At 36.3% G+C, this 21,963-nt stretch overlaps 10 protein-coding genes across 10 annotated transcripts; 6 read left to right on the forward strand and 4 right to left on the reverse strand.

Moving 5' to 3' along the window:
• Positions 1 to 72: 72 nt before the first annotated feature.
• On the forward strand, positions 73 to 2,051 carry RO3G_05655 (uncharacterized protein; the record flags this gene model as incomplete). The annotated part of the gene is made up of 2 exons (XM_067660245.1): positions 73 to 133; positions 208 to 2,051. The coding sequence occupies 2 exons, from the start codon at positions 73 to 75 to the stop codon at positions 2,049 to 2,051; spliced, it is 1,905 nt and encodes a 634-aa protein (XP_067516346.1).
• Positions 2,052 to 2,676: 625 nt separating this feature from the next.
• Positions 2,677 to 3,943, forward strand: RO3G_05656 (uncharacterized protein; the record flags this gene model as incomplete). Its single annotated transcript, XM_067660246.1, has 7 exons — positions 2,677 to 2,719; positions 3,186 to 3,225; positions 3,291 to 3,326; positions 3,389 to 3,515; positions 3,564 to 3,641; positions 3,689 to 3,759; positions 3,811 to 3,943. 7 exons carry the CDS (start codon positions 2,677 to 2,679, stop codon positions 3,941 to 3,943), a joined length of 528 nt encoding a protein of 175 aa, XP_067516347.1.
• Positions 3,944 to 4,148: 205 nt separating this feature from the next.
• Positions 4,149 to 4,693, forward strand: RO3G_05657 (uncharacterized protein; the record flags this gene model as incomplete). Its single annotated transcript, XM_067660247.1, has 2 exons — positions 4,149 to 4,573; positions 4,633 to 4,693. The coding sequence occupies 2 exons, from the start codon at positions 4,149 to 4,151 to the stop codon at positions 4,691 to 4,693; spliced, it is 486 nt and encodes a 161-aa protein (XP_067516348.1).
• A 354-nt stretch (positions 4,694 to 5,047) lies between these two features.
• Positions 5,048 to 7,097, reverse strand: RO3G_05658 (uncharacterized protein; the record flags this gene model as incomplete). Its single annotated transcript, XM_067660248.1, has 4 exons — positions 5,048 to 5,876; positions 5,945 to 6,216; positions 6,264 to 7,025; positions 7,089 to 7,097. 4 exons carry the CDS (start codon positions 7,095 to 7,097, stop codon positions 5,048 to 5,050), a joined length of 1,872 nt encoding a protein of 623 aa, XP_067516349.1.
• A 317-nt stretch (positions 7,098 to 7,414) lies between these two features.
• On the reverse strand, positions 7,415 to 8,503 carry RO3G_05659 (uncharacterized protein; the record flags this gene model as incomplete). Its single annotated transcript, XM_067660249.1, has 4 exons — positions 7,415 to 7,659; positions 7,717 to 8,107; positions 8,163 to 8,331; positions 8,391 to 8,503. 4 exons carry the CDS (start codon positions 8,501 to 8,503, stop codon positions 7,415 to 7,417), a joined length of 918 nt encoding a protein of 305 aa, XP_067516350.1.
• A 664-nt stretch (positions 8,504 to 9,167) lies between these two features.
• Positions 9,168 to 9,710, reverse strand: RO3G_05660 (uncharacterized protein; the record flags this gene model as incomplete). The annotated part of the gene is made up of 3 exons (XM_067660250.1): positions 9,168 to 9,313; positions 9,343 to 9,407; positions 9,697 to 9,710. 3 exons carry the CDS (start codon positions 9,708 to 9,710, stop codon positions 9,168 to 9,170), a joined length of 225 nt encoding a protein of 74 aa, XP_067516351.1.
• A 658-nt stretch (positions 9,711 to 10,368) lies between these two features.
• On the forward strand, positions 10,369 to 10,716 carry RO3G_05661 (uncharacterized protein; the record flags this gene model as incomplete). The annotated part of the gene is made up of 2 exons (XM_067660251.1): positions 10,369 to 10,526; positions 10,581 to 10,716. The coding sequence occupies 2 exons, from the start codon at positions 10,369 to 10,371 to the stop codon at positions 10,714 to 10,716; spliced, it is 294 nt and encodes a 97-aa protein (XP_067516352.1).
• Positions 10,717 to 10,964: 248 nt separating this feature from the next.
• On the forward strand, positions 10,965 to 11,243 carry RO3G_05662 (uncharacterized protein; the record flags this gene model as incomplete). Its single annotated transcript, XM_067660252.1, has 2 exons — positions 10,965 to 11,126; positions 11,184 to 11,243. The coding sequence occupies 2 exons, from the start codon at positions 10,965 to 10,967 to the stop codon at positions 11,241 to 11,243; spliced, it is 222 nt and encodes a 73-aa protein (XP_067516353.1).
• A 5,952-nt stretch (positions 11,244 to 17,195) lies between these two features.
• On the forward strand, positions 17,196 to 18,170 carry RO3G_05663 (uncharacterized protein; the record flags this gene model as incomplete). The annotated part of the gene is made up of 1 exon (XM_067660253.1): positions 17,196 to 18,170. The coding sequence occupies one exon, from the start codon at positions 17,196 to 17,198 to the stop codon at positions 18,168 to 18,170; it is 975 nt and encodes a 324-aa protein (XP_067516354.1).
• Positions 18,171 to 18,366: 196 nt separating this feature from the next.
• On the reverse strand, positions 18,367 to 20,619 carry RO3G_05664 (3-isopropylmalate dehydratase; the record flags this gene model as incomplete). The annotated part of the gene is made up of 1 exon (XM_067660254.1): positions 18,367 to 20,619. One exon carries the CDS (start codon positions 20,617 to 20,619, stop codon positions 18,367 to 18,369), a length of 2,253 nt encoding a protein of 750 aa, XP_067516355.1.
• Positions 20,620 to 21,963: the final 1,344 nt, after the last annotated feature.

The following is a 21,963-nucleotide window of genomic DNA, read 5'->3' on the forward strand; positions in this document are numbered from 1 at the left end:
ACTTGATTGAAAAAATCGTTCAAAAATATGCATTAGATTTACCTGAAGGATACAAGGTTAAGAGTGGTGATTATGTCACTATTCGTCCTCATCATGTCCTTACTCATGATAACACTGGTGCTGTTATTCCCAAGTAAGTCTAGAGAATAAAACAAAAAAGGAATGCAAGTATCTAAGGCGATTTTTACAGATTCAAGTCAATTGGAGCTACCAAGATCCATGATCCCAAACAGCCTGTATACGCATTAGATCATGATGTTCAAAATAAATCAGAAAAGAATATTCAAAAGTATGCCAACATCGAAGCTTGGGGTAAACAACAAGGCGTCGATTTTTATCCTGCTGGTAGAGGTATTGGGCATCAAGTAATGATTGAAGAAGGTTATGCATTCCCCAACACATTGACCGTCGCTTCTGATTCTCACTCCAACATGTATGGTGGTATTGGTGCCCTTGGCACACCCATTGTCCGTACCGATGCAGCTGCCATCTGGGCCACAGGCCGTACCTGGTGGCAAATTCCGCCTGTTGTCAAGGTTCGATTAGAAGGCCAATTACCTGCTGGTGTCACGGGCAAAGACGTCATCATCACCTTGTGTGGTTTGTTTAATAAGGACCAAGTGCTCAACACAGCCATCGAGTTTCACGGTGAAGGATTGAAGGGGTTATCAGTAGAAGATCGATTGGCAATTGCTAATATGACGACCGAATGGGGTGCTTTGGCTGGTGTGTTCCCTGTGGACGAAGCCACCATTGACTATTTGCGCAAGCGACAAAGACGATTGGAATTGACACACTTTGAAAACAAAAACTTACCTCCTGTCAAGAAGGGCGAGCATTTTGTTCATCCTCGTATTAACGATCAAACGATTCAAGCCTTGATCGATCAACCTATCAAGCCCTCACCCGATGCAGTCTACGCAAAGACTTTGACCTTGGATCTCTCTACTCTTTCGCCTCATGTCTCGGGACCCAACTCTGTTAAAGTCGCTACTCCCCTAGCCGAGCTCGAAGGGCAAGAGGTCAAGATCAATAAGGCCTATCTCGTGTCCTGTGTCAATTCACGTGCTGGTGATCTCAAGGAAGCCGCCAATGTTCTTAAAGGTCACAAGATCAAAGAAGGTGTTGAATTCTACGTTGCCGCTGCTAGTTCTGAAGTACAAAAGGAAGCACAAGAGTCTGGAGATTGGGACGCTCTGATTGAAGCTGGAGCAAAGGTATTGCCTGCTGGTTGTGGTCCCTGTGTTGGTTTGGGTACAGGTCTTTTGAAGGATGGTGAAATCGGTATCTCGGCTACCAATCGTAACTTTAAGGGTCGTATGGGATCTCCTAATGCCTTGGCCTATTTAGCTTCACCTGCTGTTGTGGCTGCCTCTGCCTTAACTGGTAAAATTGCTGGCCCCACAAGCCAAACAAGTTACCAAAAGCCAATTTTTGATATCCAAACCCACACCACATCCTCTAGTGATGATGATACCACTACTTCTGCAGAGGTTTTGCCTAACTTTCCCTCTGTTATCCGAGGTGAACTTCTCTTCTGTCATGCTGATAACCTAAATACTGATGGTATCTACCCTGGAAAGTATACATACAATGATGATATGACTGCTGAAGACATGAAAAAGGTTGTGATGGAGAACTATGATCCCAACTTTGTCAACTTGGTTCAAGCTGGAGATGTTCTCGTGGGTGGTTTTAACTTTGGTACAGGTTCTTCTCGTGAACAGGCTGCCACTGCTATCAAGTCTCGCGGTATTCAAATCATGGTAGCTGGCTCTTACTCTGATATCTTTAAACGTAACTCGGTCAATAATGCCCTTTTGTTGATCGAGAGTCCTGAATTGGTCAATGATTTAAAGCAAGAAATTGGTACTTTGGAATTGTCGAAGCGTACGGGATGGAAAGTAGATATTCATGTTGCTGAAGGAAAGGTGCAAGTGCAAAAGGAAAATGGCGAAAAGAAATTGTATAAAGTCGGTGCACTTGGTAAAAGTGTACAGGAAATTTGGTTGGCTAATGGCCTTGAAGGCTGGGTCAAAGAGCGTTTATAGAATGTATATTTTTAACAAGCATGTAACAAGATAAAATGATTAAAGCTTCATCATTAAGGACTTTTAAAAAAAGTTTGTAAATATAATAAAGTGATGTGCTGTTCCCTTTTAATATCTATGTTAAATAACCTTTAATTAAATACCTTACTTTTCTTGCGTTATAATACACATAGAGTGAACAAATAGTAATTAAATAATAATCACTCCTTGTTTATCAACTATCACATGTATCTAAATCAATCACAATATGTTATTACAAATAAGAATGTTGTAGTACATGAGCCATCTAAATCATACGTCTTTTGGAAATAGGTTAGATTTATAACATTTACCTATCTTTTTACATTATTTAACACAAAGAGGCTGCTAGTACACCAGCTTTTATTGTCTATAAGAAAGACACCAACGTTTATTAATTATTGGTAAGTTGGGTGAAATAATTGAAAAAGAGGCAGTAAAAATTGACAAGAAAAGAGACCCAAATGGAAAACAAAAAAATGCACAAATAGATATACCATAAAATAAAAGAAAGTTAGAAACATCTTTGGTTGAATTGGTTAATGTGCTTACATGAAAGTGAGAATGATCAATGTATGTATGGTTGAGAATATATATATATATATATATGGCATTGTATGAACTTCAGAATCAATCCATACCTCAAAGTTGTATTAATAAAGCAAGCTTGCTAGTATAAGACGGTCGATTTCTAGCATTCTTCAAAGAGAGCTTTTGGTTGTTGTCAAATTGCTCAAAATAAAAACAAAGTGAGCAGTGAAGCAATTACACTTTAAGCTATTTCATCTAACAATATGTAAATTCAGAGAATAGTCCTATCAACAGATAGATGACTTTTAAACATGTTGTATAGTTTTTTCTTAACAGTTCTGCAGCATCTGGTTTAGAATAGCATTGATTTGCACACATTTTTCTTCATAGAACATTGCTACACTTTCCTAATTTCTCTTGGATAATTCCAATGGTACTTTTTTCAATATCACTACTCATCTTTTCTTCAAAAAATACGACTGGTCATTTTTCGCATTTGAAGACTGCTTTTGAATTAAAGTTACATTACGACTTTTTTTTTTTTTCTCTCTCCTTCTTTAACCATATAATGTTTAAAAACAATAGTAATTTACAATCAACAACAACAACAACAACCAACACAAAGGTATTTATATAATTGAGCAAAAAGGAAATATAAAAAAAAAAGAACTAAAGAATATTTATTCAGAGGTTATATATTGGTAACTTGGCAAATGTTATTGACGAGTAAATAAAAGTAATAGAGTGGGGGAAAGTTCAGAGAGACCAATTCTTATAATCTATGACAGATACACTATTGTCAAGTTATTTGAACCCTTTGGAAAGATTACTTATATTGATAGCTTAATTCATTGGTCAGGACCAAAGAAAGGGCTACCAAGAGGTTATTGTTTTCTGGAATATGAAACAAAAGAAGTAAGAAATAAAAGTAATAATTGATTTTGTTTACTTATACTTTATTAGCAAGCATTAAAGGCCATAAATTCATTACATGGTAAAACGATAAAAGGTAAATCAATTGTGGTATCTTTTGCACATATGGTAAGAATAGAATACAAAGCTTTTAACTTGTTAACTCATTTAAATAGGCATCAACCAATAAAGATGACAGACGAAATCCACATTTATTAAATAGGCAAAAATTAATGCAACAATCAAGGTACTTTATTTAACAAGTTGTACAATTACTCATGCCATTTTTCTTTTTTAGTTGTACAGATGCAAAGATTAAAGCAATAGAACAAAAGTTACAATTACTGAAAAAACAAAAACAGCAGCCATCATCTACAACTAATGAAAATACAGAAAAGTCATCAAGAAATCAAAGATATAAACCTTATTGAATGAGCATACGTCATCTATACCCTCCATTATTCGTTCAATAATAAAACCTCTCTTGTATTCACTTGATAAATCATCTGTGTGCTCCTTCTTTCTGTTGTTTTGGTTTAAATGACCGCTTTTTTCACACACAGATTATGTATGCATATATTTAACTACTTTGCCTTTTCTTTTCTTTTTTTTTATTTTATTTATTAATTTTAAAAAATGACCGAGACTACTTTCAAGTTAAAAAATCCTACAGAATATCATTTACAACAGCAACAACAACAGCAACAACAACAGCAGCAACAGCTATTGATTGATGATTATAACAATCAACCTAGCTTTTTATCTCCACTGCTAAGTGATTTTGATGAATTTGATGTCAAAAGTAGAACGGCAGACTTGGATTTAATGTCTGAAGAATCTCCTTCTGATTATTCCTCTTCAGTCCTTTCCAATCCTTATCCACAATCCTTTCTCACAGACTTTCATCAGAAATTCCATAGCAACGACACCCTCTTGTCTGTTTCTCCTCAGAGTCCTCCCGTCTTGTTTAATCATCAACCTTTCTCGGCTCCTGCTAACACAAGCTATCTGGCTGCTTTAAATAATACAAATGTGGGCGATTTAGAATCTTTACAAATTCAGTAAGATTTTTGTTGTGACTCTTGTGTTTAATATGTAATATGTGTACATCATTTAATAGACATCAATTATTAACTGAAAAGAAACGGAGAAGAAGAGAATCACACAATGCTGGTAAATAAGAATTGCAGTAGAATAATAAATCATAAAACTTATTTCGTAGTTGAAAGAAGAAGAAGGGAAAATATCAATGAACGTATTCAAGAATTAGGTACTTTGTTACCAGAGTCTATGCTTGAAGAAATAACAGTAAATATCGGAAATGACACTAAACCAAATAAAGGTGCCATATTAAGGAAATCAGTCGATCATATTCGGTTACTACAGCAACAAGTCATTGGTTATAAACAGCGAATACATGAATTGGAATCTCAACTGGGATTGGTTTAATTCATCATAAATATCCCTTCACTCTCCTTCAATAAATATTTATATATCACTTCTCTTACTGTCTCTTTTTATTCTATCCTTTCTACTTATAATTTAGCTTCTGCAGCAAGCTCTGTATCCATCAATTCTTTTAAATCATTAGCAGCATCTTCAAGACACTGCTTAAATTGAAAAGTACCATTTACATACTTTGTGCCATGCACTTCTAAATCCTTTACACTAGCCACATTGAATTGTAAGCCATGCTTCTTTACCATATAAGCAACACCAAATCCATCATTCACTACTTGTCCCCAACCATAACCATCAAAGTGTTCAGATGATAATTGAGAAGTAGATAAATACCAGTGAGAAGAATAAGCATAGGCTGGGTCAGTAAAGATATCTGGTTTTTCTTCGTTCTCCTTTAAGCTGTTCTTTAAACCAAACAGATGACGGTCTACACCGTGTCCGTTAACAGCATCGGCCATGTAAGCACCTTGAGCCTTGATTGCTTTTCGAAATGCAGCAATTTTTTCGGTAGTGGGTACATGAGGATCCTCCATGGCCTTGACAAAAGCAACTGAATCTACAGTGACTGTACGAGCAGTCTCAGTGCGACCACGTTGATATTTACGAGTCTGGGCAGATTCATAAGTAGGACGAGAGGTACCGAACATCTTGTAATAAGCCAATTGAATGACCATTTGAGCATAACCATCAGGAGAACATTTGTATTTTTTAATCAAGTCTTTACCATAGGCTTGATAGTTTAAGACGGTCAATTCATGCTTGCCGATCAAACGATCAAAGTTAGATTCGGCAGAGGCGATGTCTTTCAACGTTTGATCGTTGACATTGAATTGAAGTTCTTGAGGTTGTGGTAAATTAGAACGAACCTCGGATGAACCATGGGCAATCTTGTTTTTAGCTAATCTATTTCAATGCATTTGTGAGATTTACTGCCATCTTATTTTACTGTTTGCCTTTTCTCTATACGTTACCCATCACATATGTATTCATTTAAACGACAGGTGGCCATACCATCCATGCAAGAGTGTTCACCCATAAAACCAGCCTTACCATTTTCAAATACAATGAACTGTAATGGCTTATCAAAGAAACGATTACGTCCATCTCCGTGCCAGCAAGCTCGGGAGCTTTCATCACGTGTGATTGGCTTGGAGTCATCAAGACAGACTACAAAGTCAGAGGACTCGATCTTTTCTAACAACTGACGATTTTCGGGGCTGGATTTAATCAGATTATCTCTATACTATAGCCAAGTCAGCTAAGAAATACCATTCCTCTTCATATCCTTACCTCTGTCCATTTGTCACGATTATCAGATGTTAAAACACCGATAGGTACGCCTTTTGAGCTACCTGCTTGATCAATAATCTTTTGAAACTGAAGTTCCAACTCAGCTGTTGATAATTGCTGACCATTGTGAACTGTATCAACAACATAAAACTTGTTCTTGCGAAGAACAACGATATGGTTCAGGCTGAGGTCAAAGATTGCCTCATAATCAGATGGCTTTTTGGGAATACGACAGTTATTAAACATGTACTTGAACGAATCCATACAGAGAGGTTCACCCTTAACATACTCGGGTTCCAAGGTCTTTTGAGCAATCTGCTGTTTGAATTCAAGAGCGGCAGTGGCCAGAGCAGCAGCACGTTGAGCCGGCAACTTGCGTAACTTGTCATCCTTGTACAAGAAGAAATAGCTGACGTAGACCACAACAGGATCACGGTAACCCATATATGCTTGGTCTAACCACCATTCTTCCATCCAGTTAACCACCTTGGGATCGTTAGCACGCGCCAAAAGACGCTTTTGAAGCTCTTGACCAAGCCCACCAGGAGCTTCAAAGTTCTTGACGGCCTCTTCTGTCTTTTTAAACTCGGCATCGTTCAACAAAGGACGAACAGATTGCAAATACTTTTGAAGTGTGGCGCTCAACGCAGGCACAGGAAGTTTAGGTAAGTTGTTCTGGTATCGAAGCATAGGTCCAGCAGCCTTGGGGTCCACAGGAGTCTTGGGAGCTATGCTAGCTAGCGTGCGGCGTCTCATGGCCGACTATGAGAAAAAAGAAAGAATGAGCTTCATCTCGTACACGTTAATTTCTCGTAATAGACTTACCGCTGCCATATAAAAACGGGGTGAGACCTTTGTGTTTGCTGTTCTAATAAAAGACATCTTGTATGTATATATTTAAAAGAAAAGAGAGAAAAAAGAGAGGTAAAATGAGCTTTAAAACTGAGAAAAATAATAAATTAGTGTCAGCATAAATATTTCTCCACAAAAGTTCGTTACACAAACAAAATGTTGAATATGACAAATGGGAAAAAAAAATGGAACCAATCAATCACGCTTTACTTTATTTTTACACACACAAGATTATGTAAGTTTTTATTCTAAAAAACACTAAACAGTGGACCGTCTCTTCTTATATATCTACACACAAATTAAAAGACCATGTTCATTGCCTTCATAGAATATTCAACACCCAAGAACGTAGCAGCATTTGCGGGGAAAGCTCTCAACATGGCAGGGCCAAGTCCCTTAAAAAGAGCTGAAGGTCCATCTGCTTTGATTGTCTTTTTCAAACAATCTCCCAAGCCACTGTACGTACCAGCAGGAGCTGATTGTAAACGAGATTTAAGAACATCAGGTGGGATAGCAATTGTCCACATAGCAACACCTGCCATACCTATATTTTTCATTGTAAGTTTAACTCTAAGGATCCTTATTCAATCAATAAACTTACCGCCGGCAAACAAGACAGCTCCAAAGCTCAAGTCTTCTGGACGGGAACCTGCGGGTGTCAATTGCTTCTTGATAAGCTCGTAAGCAAGGAAATAAGCGGCAGAACCAGGGGAATCACGTAGCAAGGTAGCACCAGTACCTCTAAAGATGGAACGCACACCACCCTCTTTGTATAATTGGCGAACAACATCCAATGGTCCCTTATATTTAGCTTCACCTCCTTGTCCTTGAATTTGCATCAATACCTTTACACGTTCAGAAGGTGCCATGAATAATGTAGTAGGCACCGCAGAGAAAGCACCAGCAAATGTAATTTCAGCCAAAGAAAGATGCTTATCTGTAGTGGTGCTAGGTCGAGCAGCATAACAGATTTTTTTACCAAGGTCATATGACTATATACATCTATTTTCAGTTCTGCCCCTGTTTTCTCTTTAATGACAAACTTACCCAAAAACTAACGGCAAAAATAGGTGTAATACTAGCAAAAGGGGTAGCCATACCACGATATAAACCAAACACACCATCTTTCTTTATGATTTGCTTGAAACAGTCAAACGTATTCTTGTATAATCCTTCACTTGTTTGAAGACGTACTTTGACAAGATCAAATGGTTGACTTTATAAATGTTTATTATATGAGCATAAAAAAAAGAAACACGTTTTATTTTTACTTACCCGACAAGTACAGAGGCCATACCACCAAAACCACCAGAAAGAAATGATTTAACGGAAGAAGCAGTATTTGTTTTGACTTCGGCAGCAACGGGTTTGGTATCAGCAGAGGACATAATTTGTAGAAAAGAGAGCGAGTTGAAAAAAGAAGAGTAAAAGAGAGAAAAAGTTACGAACGAAATTTATACTGCATTCGCTCTTTCAATTCGCCTTATTTGGATTCGCTGTGAATTTTATAAATCATTAATTCGCTTATTTGTATATCAGTTACTCTCACACTTGATGTTGAATGAGTAAATGAGATTGATGCTCGAAATTGAAGAAATTGGTACGGCTGAAGCTATTAAACTTGAAAAGATGTTAATTGCAAGCATTAGATAAAATAATTTCTTTAATGTGTTAATTCAAGCAGCACGTTTCCTGAAGAAAAAAACAGTAAGGCAAGGAGAATGTTATTGTGATGGATTAAAAGGTAAGTCTATGGACTCGTAGAATATCATACAAAATAAAAGTCAATAAAAGAAAGCGATAGCAAAAAGTATTTATTATTAAGAAACAATTGAACAAAAGAAATGAGTTCAAGAAATAAATGGAGTAAATTAAATATTGTAATCAATGGCAAGAGGCTCTATGAACGACGATGTTAATGATGTAATTGACAAAATTCAATGAGGTTTTCTTGGGATTTACTCAATTTCAGCCGGAATCCTGCCAAGTAGCTTGATCATCTTACAGTTGGAGTACTTGAATTTAGCTGCTTCTGATACCAATTTCTTCACATCAGACCATCGTATTCGATGCCCAAAATTTTGTTTTGTTAATATAAATGTGATAATCAAAAACACCCTTTTTGCATGTTGGACAAATGAAACAGTGGCTCCCATCCAAGTTTAGGCTTGTTGGAAAGTTAATAAGCAATTGTATGGCTCTTTATCTAATTTTATAATGCTCTTACGTGCTAAAGCATTTTCTTGACTTCTTGAGCGCGAACTATCACTAGCGATTTCAGCTGCAAGCTTTCTTTATCCTTAATAGTTATATTTATCTTTTTGTAAACATTTCTGTAGCATTGGTTTATTTCTGGTGTCATAATCGCAGAAAGGATATTGATACTCTTTTTCCAACCTTAAAGATATTAATAATGCACTTTCAACTGTTACGACTAAGTCATTAGATCAATTGGCAGATTGTAGAAACGTATAGCATTTATGTTAGCCGTACTAAGAATTTTTTTTTAAAAAAAACCCCAATAAGACAACTAAAGTTGATATATGATTTTATATGCTTAATTTGAAGTGAAATAACATACATATTTGCATACATTTTATGAAATGATATAGTTTAGCTCTTTTTTGTACACTTGTAGATCTTTAATTTTGTGTTACTATTAATTATCGGATGTAGTATCAAAAATGCACAGATCTGTAATTTATAGATGATGAATTATACTCTTCATTTTTACTTGTTCTATTTTACAAATTAACGTAGAACTCATAAAATCCCTTGCTTTTTTTTTTTTTTTTTAGAAAATTATTATAAAACCATTAGGTAAAATATATTTAGTAAAACATTGAGTTGTAAAAGGCAATTATTTTTAGATTTCAATCCAAGTAAAATGTGTGATGAATATATTTATTATGGTTTGAAACTCTTTTAGTCACTATTGTAGCTTTAGCGCAATAGACATAATTTGACAAATATGTAGTATTCATATAGGTTGACAAGAGACAATAGAACTGACTAAGATGTAAATTATGAATAGATATATGCAAATGAAGGTAGCTTGACTTTAACAAGAAAGCAAAATAAACACAGCGCTAGCTTTAATCTTTTCCTCTGTACGGATGGATAATTAAGCAGTTTCCCACAACATCGGGCTCACAACGGACACTGAATTTAGTAAAGTTCCCAAAGTCTCTTTTTTTTTTTTTTTTTTTTTTCTCTCTCTCTTTTTCTCTCTTGTTTCATAAAGCACTAACCTATGGCAAACACATATACCCAGCAACAAATCCCTTTAACGACCACAAAGAAGTCATACAGTATTTCAGAAGCAAAGCTAAAGAAGATTTTAGACCACAATGATCGATTGAGAGAACAATTAGATTTGCCTCGTATTCCTGTCTCTGAAGCTTCTTTGAGGTGAAAGGCATTTTAAGATAATTATATATAGATTCCTAAACAATTCTACAATAGTCTCATTGAGTATTGTAAATTAACAAAAGATCCTTTACTGCCTTCTGTATGGGGTCCAGTGTCTAGGGAGCAAGATCCTTTCGCGCCGGCCGCGGGAGGAAGCGGATCAAGCAGCAGTTGCTGTACTGTCATGTAAAACCTCTTTTATTATAACAACATTTTGATTGTATATGTAAATATCAACTATATCAAATAAATCTAGTTACTTGAACATAAGCTTGTACTACTTTTTAATACTTTGAAGTGTCTCATCTCTTATTTTTCTATAATGCTTTTTTACTGGACACAAATGATGACGTATATTTATTTTAAGCTCCGACTCACCCTTGATAATATGTCAATACCTTTGTTAATTTTTTTCCTTTTTCAACTTACACTAAAAAAATGGCTGAAGGACTTAAGGTTGACCCTGCTATTGAAAAATGGGCACATCTTCGTGAAAATACACACCTTTATTTTTCATTTAATAAAAGAAACACAAGAAGATCTTTATTCTGGGGTATCGCTATTCCTGTAGGACTTACCATTCTTGCTTACCAAACTGACGTATGCACTGATAATACACGCTGAAAAGAGAAAACAAAACTAATATTTTTATGATAGCGTAAATGGAACTTTTCTGGAGCCCAAACCAAGGAAGATTTGTCTCCCAAGAAAGATTAAAAAAAAAGATTGTGTAGAAACAATGTCAACAATGCAGATTTAAATTATAATAAAAACAACGAATCGCAACTCGATGTGTGAAATCAGCTTTTCTTTTTATATTTTAATTGTTATGCTTTGATATTCTTTCACGAATGTTTGAAATGACTTGTAAAGATTAGAAATATGCGTTATACAAATAATAAGTAGATATTCAATTCAAAATGAAACATCATCTACTTTGGGAATATTCAATAATAAAGAAATGTGCAATAAGAAACATCTCTTTAAAATGTGAATTACATTTTGATGTTTTTCTTCCATTTTTAATAAATGATCACACAATCAAAGGCTAAATGTAAAGTGGGAATGCAAACATTTACTCTTGCGAGAGTATTAACATCAAATGAAAGAATTCAACAAAAGATTTTCTTTAGCTCTTTTTCTTTGAATAATCGCAATAACTCTCCAAAAAACTATATATCCTCAGTTGTAAAAAAAAAAAATTTATTTTTCTTGTTGATAAAATTAGCGCAAGTACATATTAAGGCAAGAACAGGGGATAGAAGGAATTTAGTGTGAACATAATTTTGCTCGCTTCTCAAAACATGAAACAAAAAAGTCTGAGCACACAAAATGCTTTTTTGAAGTAATAATCCTTGCAGGGCTCAAGCCGCATAAAAAATTTTTGCTAAGAAAAAAGGTAAATCGGATTCAAACTCTGCTCTTTTTCATTTGTAAATGATTGTAAAATTATAAAACAAATCATGGTTATATTCAGACCTTTACGCATGCCCCTAAGTAACAAGGTAAGGTGGCCAGGGCACGTTTCGTCACATCTCCATTAATTCCCAAAAGGGATAACGGAGGATAATCGTTAAGTAGCCGTGGAAGGTATCATCATTATTTCCATGAAATGGAAGGATCGGAGTTCCATAGAATTGCAAAAGACAAGCTATTTTGAAATAAAGCAGATCCGATAAAGACTTGTGGTTAACAATGATTAGAGACAAAAAAAAAAAGCATTTGCATACTTTCGTAAATAAACATGCTTTTTGTAAATATTGGAGCTGGCAATGTGCAAGCAGCTGTCTTAATTCTTAACGTTTCATCATCTTTTTTTTCCTATGCATGTAGTTCAACAACGACAACAAAGTCATTTCAAAAACAAACAGTGACTCAACATCATTTATCATGGAAAAAAAAAGATGATAATAATGTATGTGATATAAGACTGGTATCAAACAAGTACGTGTACAGTATAAATCGACACGAATCGACTAATAAAAAGAATATCAATTATTAAGCAACAGTCTATCAAGGTCAGTAACAAACAACATGTTTGTGTTTACCTGAACACGGAATACGAAGCATTTCTTTTTTATATATTCCTTCTTTTCACAGTAAAAATCAGGAACCACTTTAGCTGTAATTACACAGAGTTAATGCTCCTGGTTCATTTTACCCCAGTCTACCCTAGTCAGCTTGGAATAAATAATGGATTATAACGGAAAGTAAGTATTGTTTACATGACAAATGAAACTGTAATCACTGCCTTTATCCCTTTTTTTATATAAATAGGCCACTTGGATAAAGTAAATGCTCAAACTTTACATAAAACTATTTTCTTGGTTTTCGTCTGTCGCTTGATTAAATGCAGCATAAATATTTTTTTTTTTTTTTTAAAAAAAAAAAAGACTTGATATAAACTTCCCAGTTGTTGCCGTCTTTGTTTTCTTTAGTCACACCAATTTATTTCTCAAAAAACTTGTTATATGTTTTTTTTAAAAAAAAATCTCAATGCAAATGGTCTTTTTGTGTTTAAATCTTGAAATGACTCTATAGTCTTGAAAAAAATAGGTTTGAAAGAAAAAAAAAACACAAATTTTGAATTTGCCATGGCAGCGTGATATGTGATGCTTGAAAATGCTGAGCATAAGCAGGACTTCAAAAACCGTGCTGCTATTAAGTCCTTCAGGATTTGATGTACGTATTTTTTTTTAAAAAAAAAAAAAAAACTGTTTGTTTCTGAGTACAAGAAAAGAACATAGGCTGTTTTATTTCAGATACTTTGTATCAGTGACAGGAGTCAAATTCTACCTGTGTTATGATTATTTTTTATGCGTGTTCGTTTGAGAAGATGGTTTCTGTTGAAGTCTATACGATACATCCCTAAGAGTATAAAACATAAGACTACTATAATGGCTTTTCAGTTACTACTATTTATATTTAGAATTTGTGTAAGCTATTTGTTTAATAAATGTACGAAAGTTTATGTCTGAACCAGTTTTAAGATCTAAAGAATTGTCAAAATCAATATTCGTGGGCTCAAAAGACAGTAAAGATGCACTGGGCAATATAAAGGCAAGATTTCCATGAGAAAGGCAGCTTTAATTCTTTGTAAAACATTTGGCGAGTCACAACCTTGCCCGTATTTGAACTTGACATTATTCAAAAAGTTAATATTTTTTTTGAATTGAGCTTTTGTTATAGGTCTTCTTTGCGAATATACATGAAAGGAACAAGCAAACTGATCTGTAGCAATATTTCTATATCGTCTTCAATAGATGAACAAGGATAAAAATAAATAAGGATTGAGCATTATCAATTTAAGACTGTAGACATTAATAGCTTTATTGACAAGGACAGATAATAATAATGGTTCTAGCACAAGTCTGAAAAGAATAAGTGAAATAAATTTGTCTTGGTACGTGAAAAGCTGTACTCAATTCCTGTGCTTTGTATTTTGAATTGGTGTTCCTGAAAATTTAAATTCCTTGAAAGAATATAAAGCGATTGATTGACCTATTCTTTTTTTTTTCTAGAAATATTAAGTAAATATGAAAGCTTCACTCGTGCTATGAGGTTAAAAAAGCTTGTAGAAACTTTCTTTTCGTGCAATCTCGAGGAAAAGAAAATTAATTTTGACAAATGCATTTCTCGTTTATTTTATTTTGTTGATATTTAAGCTGCACGTCTATTCGATGTATATAATAAAGTTATCACTATCATTTAAGCCAACTTTAGATTCAATAAAGTATTGTGTATAAACACCATGACCAAGCTGTATTTATAAAAGTAAAAGTGCGTATTGTTATACAATAATAAAAAGTCAGATAGTTTAATGTTTCGCCACACAAAGAACGCAATGTACTTTAATTTATTAAGTTTAAATTTATTTTTTGGTTTACACCGCTCTCAGACATGTGATTCCTATTATACTCTTTCAATAAAATAAACTATTTACAAAAAAAAAAGTTTAAATTTATTCTCTGTATTGTATTTGTATGCGTTTATGACAAATAGCCTTTCCTTTTTAGGCAGTGAACAAGATGAGGCTGAGTTTTTAAGCAATAGAGCAGAGTAGATAACGCCACATTAATTTAAAAGAAAAATGCTGATTGGTTAATATTCCACTTAGGATAAACTAGCCGTATTAGCTTTTAACCGTAAGCATGTGGATTTTTAATGAATTTTGCGGATAAATTTTTAATTTACATATTCATAATGAAGGTTCTATTGGCAAAAATACGCAATAGATTCAATACTTCCTTCGTTGTATATCCTCGCATCATATTAGAATTACATTTAGAATGTTACAGATACATATTGTATGGCAAGCATATATTTTATTAAAGACAGATATTACAAGTATTTAAACTACAACAATAAAAGTTAATCTGCCTTAACTAAAGCGTGATCGAAACTGATTTCATTCACGGTAAGCTGTTCATATAAATTGGGCTTTCTATAGATCCCTAAAATAAATAATTGGGAGAAATAATCAAATTAGACATTTCTCTGATTATAAATCATTTGCGTTTTAGCAATACCAAAGTTTGAAAAGCTCTTTTGCAAATTAAAGAAAGTACGTTGAAAGCCTTTTCTATTGCTTCCTTTGAATTTCCAACCACCTTCCCAACAGCTTCTAAATCATTCTAAAAAGACAAAAATCGTTCATTTTGCTTTAGTATCTCTTTTTCTTTCAAGTTAATCAAGTTGGCTTACAATCTTCATAACAGTCAGCGTGCCATTTGTGTATTCAGTGCATAACCGAAACAGAGTTGTTATTATATAACTACTAGTTTTAACAGGATGATGTGGTCCTTATGGAACAAAAGAATCACATTTTACCAAATATCCACATTTTATGAATGATACTTTTCTAAGCTAAGGACAGCATTTTGTATAAACAGAGAAAAAATTTTAATGCATTAACCAGCATAAACTGCCAAAAGCTGTGACAATTGTATGTCTTTCCTTTTTTTGACCATGCTACCCAACCGTGCCTCCCCTGAATTTTTTCAGGGCCGTTTTGTTCTACTGAATGAAAGTGTGCTTTGTTTAAACTGATTCAGCGCTTTTTCGGTTACAAAATTGTAAAGAGCAGCTTTTTAAATAGATGTATCCTCAAAAATCTTTGTCAAATTGTCTATTGTTTCCTCCAAAACTAAACTTGGCTTACCATCAATAAGTTCTTTCAAGAACTACTCATGCTCTTCTCTTAACATAGGTCATCTTTCCACGGGTCTGCCACTGTCCCCCTTTTCTTTTCTTTCAATCAATTCCTCTGGACCTTGGCTTTCTTTTTCGTATCAGCTTTGAACAGTGCTCTCTGGCATTTTAGTGGCTCTGATTATTTTCCTTTTGTCCATGTTTTTCTCGTATACAAGAGGAAAAGATCGCTCTTTATCTTCAGGTCTGTAGGTTCTTTTGCCCTTTTTGGATGATTTGACTACCAGCTTTGAGATCTTTGGGCAGTTTCTCTTCTTCTTTTTTTATTCCATTCTCTCTGATGGTTTTACATCGAGATACTGGTTCAACCCCGTTTTATTTTTAGGCGGATAAGCTTCAGCATCCACTTTCATGTTAACCGTAAAAAATTCATTTCCTTGGCCGTCTCATATGTCTTTTTTCCCGTCTTTGTGAATAAAATACAAAAGTGAGAAAGAAAGGGTCCTGATACTATGCGAAATTTGTTTCCTTATTTGCACGAATAATTTATGAAAATAGTGTATGCTGCAAAACATCGCCTCAAAGGACCTCTCCAGTGTACTGTTGCTCGCTTTTTTGTTGACAAAGGCATCATGACTCAATGAGTCCAACAGGTTTCAACTCAATTCTTGTTTTATCATATGACTTCCTTTTTTGAAACCCATTTTCCAAGCAGTGGTTTCTTCAAGTTCTTTCTTACTCTTCCCTCTGTCCTTTTCTTTTTGTCCTTGCTCCTATAAGGGACTTTTTTTTACATTTCATTTGATCCGGCTTGGGCAATTATGATGCCCTGAAACACCACGTGCTCATTTAAACCTTTAAATAAAGTATTGTATAATCGTATGCTGCGAAAATAAAAGTAGGGTTCACGTGCATGATTTTTATTTTTGTTATAAAAAACTATTTTTTTGTTCATTTTCAAATAGTATACTAGACGACTTATAAATACTTTATAATAAATAACATGTATTATAATGAGTTGATTTAGGAGGATTTCTTTTTTATTTAGAAAAAGAAGTTTATTATAAACAATCTCGAAATATTTTAAAATAAACTTGCTTAGTTTAAAACGGTCATGTTCGGCACGCGTAATACAAAAAAGCTTAATTAAAATTTCTGACTTTTTTGGCAGGGTTCCTTATTTAATAGATGCCAAAAATAAACTTGTTAAAGAGCCCATTTACGCGTATGAGGATAATAAAGAAAAGATAATAGTTTATGGCCTACAGTCTCTGCTTGCTTGTATTGAAAATAAAGCAATTTTTCATGCAAGGCCACCAAATAAAGCATACAAACCATAAATGAAATGTAACAACGCGTTGCCATCTTGTTTTTCCATTCGGCAACTTTTCCCTTTTAGGAAACTCGAGTATGGTTACTTAGGGGAGAGGGAGGAAAGGACGTGTCCAAAAAGCTATAAATAACAAGCGAAAACTCTAATTGTTTTTCTTCACCTTTTTCTTTCCGAAAAAAAAAATCATGTTCCATTCACACTCTTCTGCTTCTCTCTCCATCCACGTTACCTCTGCCAACAACTTGGTCTCTATTCAGCGTCTTGGTGCTCAAGATCCTTATTTCCAATTCTCCTTGGACTTTAACCAAAAGGATGCTTATCTCAAGACCTTTACCCACAAGAACGCAGGTGAGAACGCTGTCTGGAACCAAACCTTCACTGTCTCTTTAAACGGTGAGCCTGATTTATTTGTTGAAATCATGAACGATGAAACCACTGTTGACGAAGTCATCGGTTTTGCTGCCATCCCCATCAATCAAATCGTTCACGCCGAGGGTGCTAACATGAATGGTATCTTTGAAGTCTACAATTTGAAGGGTGAGCCTGCTGGTACTGTTAACTTGCAACTCGCTGCTCTTGGTTTCCCCAACTCTCAACCTGCTGACTTTAGCCGCGAGCCCGTTCGTGGTTATTCATATGTTCACGAAGCTCATGCTGTACGCATGAAGTCTATCAAGAAGAAGGCTACCGGTGTCGCTGTCGGTGGTGCCCTTCTCGGTGGTGCTCTTGCTATTGGTGCTGGTTTCCTTGGTAAGAAACTTTACGATGATCACCAAGAACAAGAAGAGGAAGAACGTCGTGAAGAAGAAGAAAGAGCTCGTCAAGAACAAGAAGAAGAAGAAAGACGTAACCGTGAGCGTGAAGAATTTGAAGCTGAACGTGCACGCTTCGAAGCTGAAAAGCAGGAATACGAAAGAAACCGTGAAGAAGAAGAAAGAGAACAGGAAAGAGAACAGGAGGAAGAAGAACATCACCACCATCGTCGTCGCAGTTATTCTGATGATGATGAGTGTGATGCTGATAGATGGGACCCTGTTGGTACATATGCTGCTGGTGATCGCGTTAGATACCACGGTCAAGTCTATATCTGTCTTCAAGGTCATACTTCTAACCCTACCTGGGTCCCCGATGCTGCACATTCTCTCTGGCAAGCTGAGTAAAAAAAATCAAAAATATGCATACCATACACATAACAGAGTTTTGTAAATAAATAAAGTTGCGCATTAAACATATTTGAACTTTATCATCCTTTACAAACCACTAACCGCTCACAAAAGTGTATATAAAACGAATATTAAAAAATATTTTTATTTATAAATTTACATATAATACAAAAATGATTTATTAGTTGGATATCTACCAGTCTAATTTTGCTTTCTTTTGTTGACCTCCATTGATTTCAATCTTTGTAGCCTTTCCTTTATAACCTTTACCATCTAACCAAGGCCATGTTTGAGTACGTTTTGTTTCAAATTGAGCAATCTTGTCTGCCTTTTGCATTGTCAATCCAATATCATCCAAGCCATTCACAAGACAATGTTTACGGAATTCTTCCACATCAAAGGAAACTTCTCCACCAGGATAACGAACGATCTGTTGAACGAGGTCCACTTCCACCTCAACACCCTTTTGAGCTTCGGCAGCGATGGCTTCCAATTGGGCCTGAGGGAGGACGATGGGGAGCATGCCATTCTTGAAACAGTTGTTGAAAAAGATATCAGCGAAACTGGGGGCCAAGATACAGCGAATACCAAAATCATTAAAGGCCCAAGGAGCATGTTCACGACTACTGCCACAACCAAAGTTGGGACCGGTACAGACTAAGATGCGTGCCTGACGGAAAGGTTCTTGGTTGAGGACAAAGGCAGGGTTCTCAGCACCAGTCTGAGGATCAAAGCGAAGAGAGTAAAAGAGGGCACTACCGAGACCGGTACGCTTGATGGTCTTGAGGAATTGTTTGGGAATAATCATATCAGTGTCAATATTGGAAATATCGAGAGGAGCAGCGTATCCCTTGAGGGTAGTGAAGGCTGGCATACCACCTGAAGAGGATGAGTCCGAGGCAGGCTGAGGAGGCTTTACGGCGGGTGTTGTGTCCTGAGTGCTTTCAGAAACCTCAGCAGATCCGTCATATTCAGAGGCGACAACTTCTTGACGAGGACTTTCGTTTCCAGTCAGAGCGATCTCGGCCACTTCCATGTGGCGTACATCCGTCAAACAGCCCTTAATACCTGCAGCAGCAGCCATAGCAGGACTCAAAAGATGCGTACGTCCACCAGCACCTTGACGACCTTCAAAGTTACGGTTGGAAGTAGACGCACAACGCTCTCCGGGCTTCAATTGATCAGGATTCATACCAAGACACATGGAACAACCCGCTTCTCTCCAGTCAAATCCGGCTTCCTGGAAGATTTTGTCTAAACCTTCACGTTCGGCTTGGCGCTTGACTAAGCCCGAACCGGGCACGACCATGGCATCGACCCAGTCAGCGACACGTTTGCCCTTGACAATGGCAGCAGCAGCACGAAGATCTTCAATACGTGAGTTGGTACAGGATCCGATAAAGACCTTGTCAATCTTGACACCTTCCAAAGGCGTATTGGGAGCAATACCGATGTAATCCAAAGCACGCTGAACAGCCAAACGACGAAGAGGATCAGCAATGCTGTCTAAATCAGGCGTCTTACCCGTAATAGGAGCCACGTCTTGAGGACTGGTACCCCAGGTCACAGTGGGTGCAATATCAGAGGCCTTGATGTCGACAGTGATATCGTATTGAGCATCTGCATCAGACTTCAATGTCTTCCAATAAGCGACGGCACGATCCCACTCTTCACCCTTGGGAGCCAAAGGCTTGTTGCGAAGGTATTCAAATGTGATGTCATCAGGGGCAATCATACCTGCACGAGCACCAGCTTCAATGGACATGTTACAGATCGACATGCGAGATTCCATCGAAAGGGATTCGATCGCTTCACCACAGAACTCGATCACACAACCCGTACCACCCGCAGTACCAATGACACCAATGACGTGAAGTGCAATGTCTTTGGATGTCACACCTGCCGAGGGCTTACCTTCCACACGGATTCTCATATTTTTTGATTTCTTTTGCAAGAGAGTTTGGGTTGCAAGGACATGCTCTACTTCAGAAGTACCGATACCAAACGCAAGGGCGCCAAAGGCACCATGAGTCGATGTGTGAGAATCACCACAGACCACTGTCGTTCCAGGAAGTGTGAAACCTTGCTCGGGACCGATGACATGCACAATACCCTGACGACTGTCTTCCATACCGAAATAGGTCAAACCAAAAGCTTCAATGTTTTGCTCCAGCGTTTCACACTGTGTTCTTGAATCGGCTTCTTTGATAAAAGTGGCAATGTTCTTAAAGTTCTTTCTGGGACTTGTTGGGATGTTGTGATCTACTGTGGCCAAGGTACAGTCTGGACGACGGACAGGACGGCCTGCATTGCGAAGTCCTTCGAAAGCTTGAGGACTTGTCACTTCATGGACAAGATGTCTATCGATATAAATCAAGCAAGTGCCATCTTCTTGACGGTCGATGATGTGATCTTCTAAAACTTTATCGTAAAGTGTACGAGCCATGGTTTTGATGTGAAAAAAGAAATGTAAGTAAAAAAGAAAAAGTGGGGAAGAAGAAGAAGAGCAAGGTTTTTGATTTAAATAAATGCATTTTTTTTTTTGACTCAAACTGTAGAATTTTATTGATTGGTCAACCTGTAGTTGACTCAAATGGTGCCTTGCTTTATCAATTTATAAAACCGACCAAACAAAATGATTTCTGCAACTTGGTTCTTTGTGACTCAGTGAATTCTTAAATTCTATTGGCTATTGTATTGTGCCTTCTTGATGGAGCTTTCGAGCGGAGCAATTGATTACGTTTTTGTGGATAATCTGTTGGTTATTTTCTCTTCTAATAAAACCAGTTGGAAAAACAATTTTCATATTGTTACGTAACAGTTTCTTTTACATGTTTGACTTACTAAATGAAAACTTTTTTTTTGAAGTCATATTCCATCTTTATGCTTTGCTGGGAACAATTGTTTGTTTGACCCAGAGATTGTTTAGATGTGTGTGACAGAGAACTGGTGATCGCAGCTAGGAAGCAATCGAGAATAAACAACAGTAGAACAAACAGGATGAACTTTCAAACACAAAAAGATTTATAATTTTAACTGACAAAATTACTATTGACCAAAGCATCAATGTAACTAATAAAAGCAAAGCTTATGCCAAGTTGCAGGTTATTTCCCTCCATGCCACTATACAAAGTAAGACGGCTTTTTCAAAAAAATGCTGCTAGTGCGCTTATACAAAAAATGAATGACCAATTTGAGCTCATGGTATCTAATATTACATCGTTTTCGCCCTAGTCAGATTAAGGGAAGCTAAAAGTCCCTTTGGGAATCAAGGGTAAAAAAAGATAAGGAAGGGAAAAAAAGCGAAACAAGCGAGTATTACCAGTGAGAGGAAGAGAGTATCCAATCGAGGAATATTTGCCCTGATTGGAATGACAATGGAGGCTGGTCCTTATCATGGAACAGGTAGTCAAGTTCATAACGTATATTACAGATAACAGTCTACCTAATAAGCCATGTAGAGGCAGAGTGAGCTGAACATGATATTCTATTTGGTAATTTGTTAAAGAGGAATGATAGAGGATCCTGGACTGTTTCTGGCATTTGTAAGCGATGGTGCATATCGAAGCATTTTATTGCGTGTTGTTTGGTGAGCAACTGAGAAGGATACCTTGGACAAGGTACTAGTTTTCCACCTGGTAATCAGTCAAGACGTCGGTGCACGCATTCATTTCTTTCAGTTCTTGTCATTGATAGCCAGAGGATGAGGTCCAAGGATACTGTTGGGTAACATTGAGAGAGAAGTATAGAGTTACGAAATGATCGAGTCTGGTTAAAAAGGTTGTCTTGA

Source organism: Rhizopus delemar, genomic scaffold, assembly GCF_000149305.1.
Source record: "Rhizopus delemar RA 99-880 supercont3.4 genomic scaffold, whole genome shotgun sequence".
Classification (NCBI taxonomy): domain Eukaryota; kingdom Fungi; phylum Mucoromycota; class Mucoromycetes; order Mucorales; family Rhizopodaceae; genus Rhizopus; species Rhizopus delemar.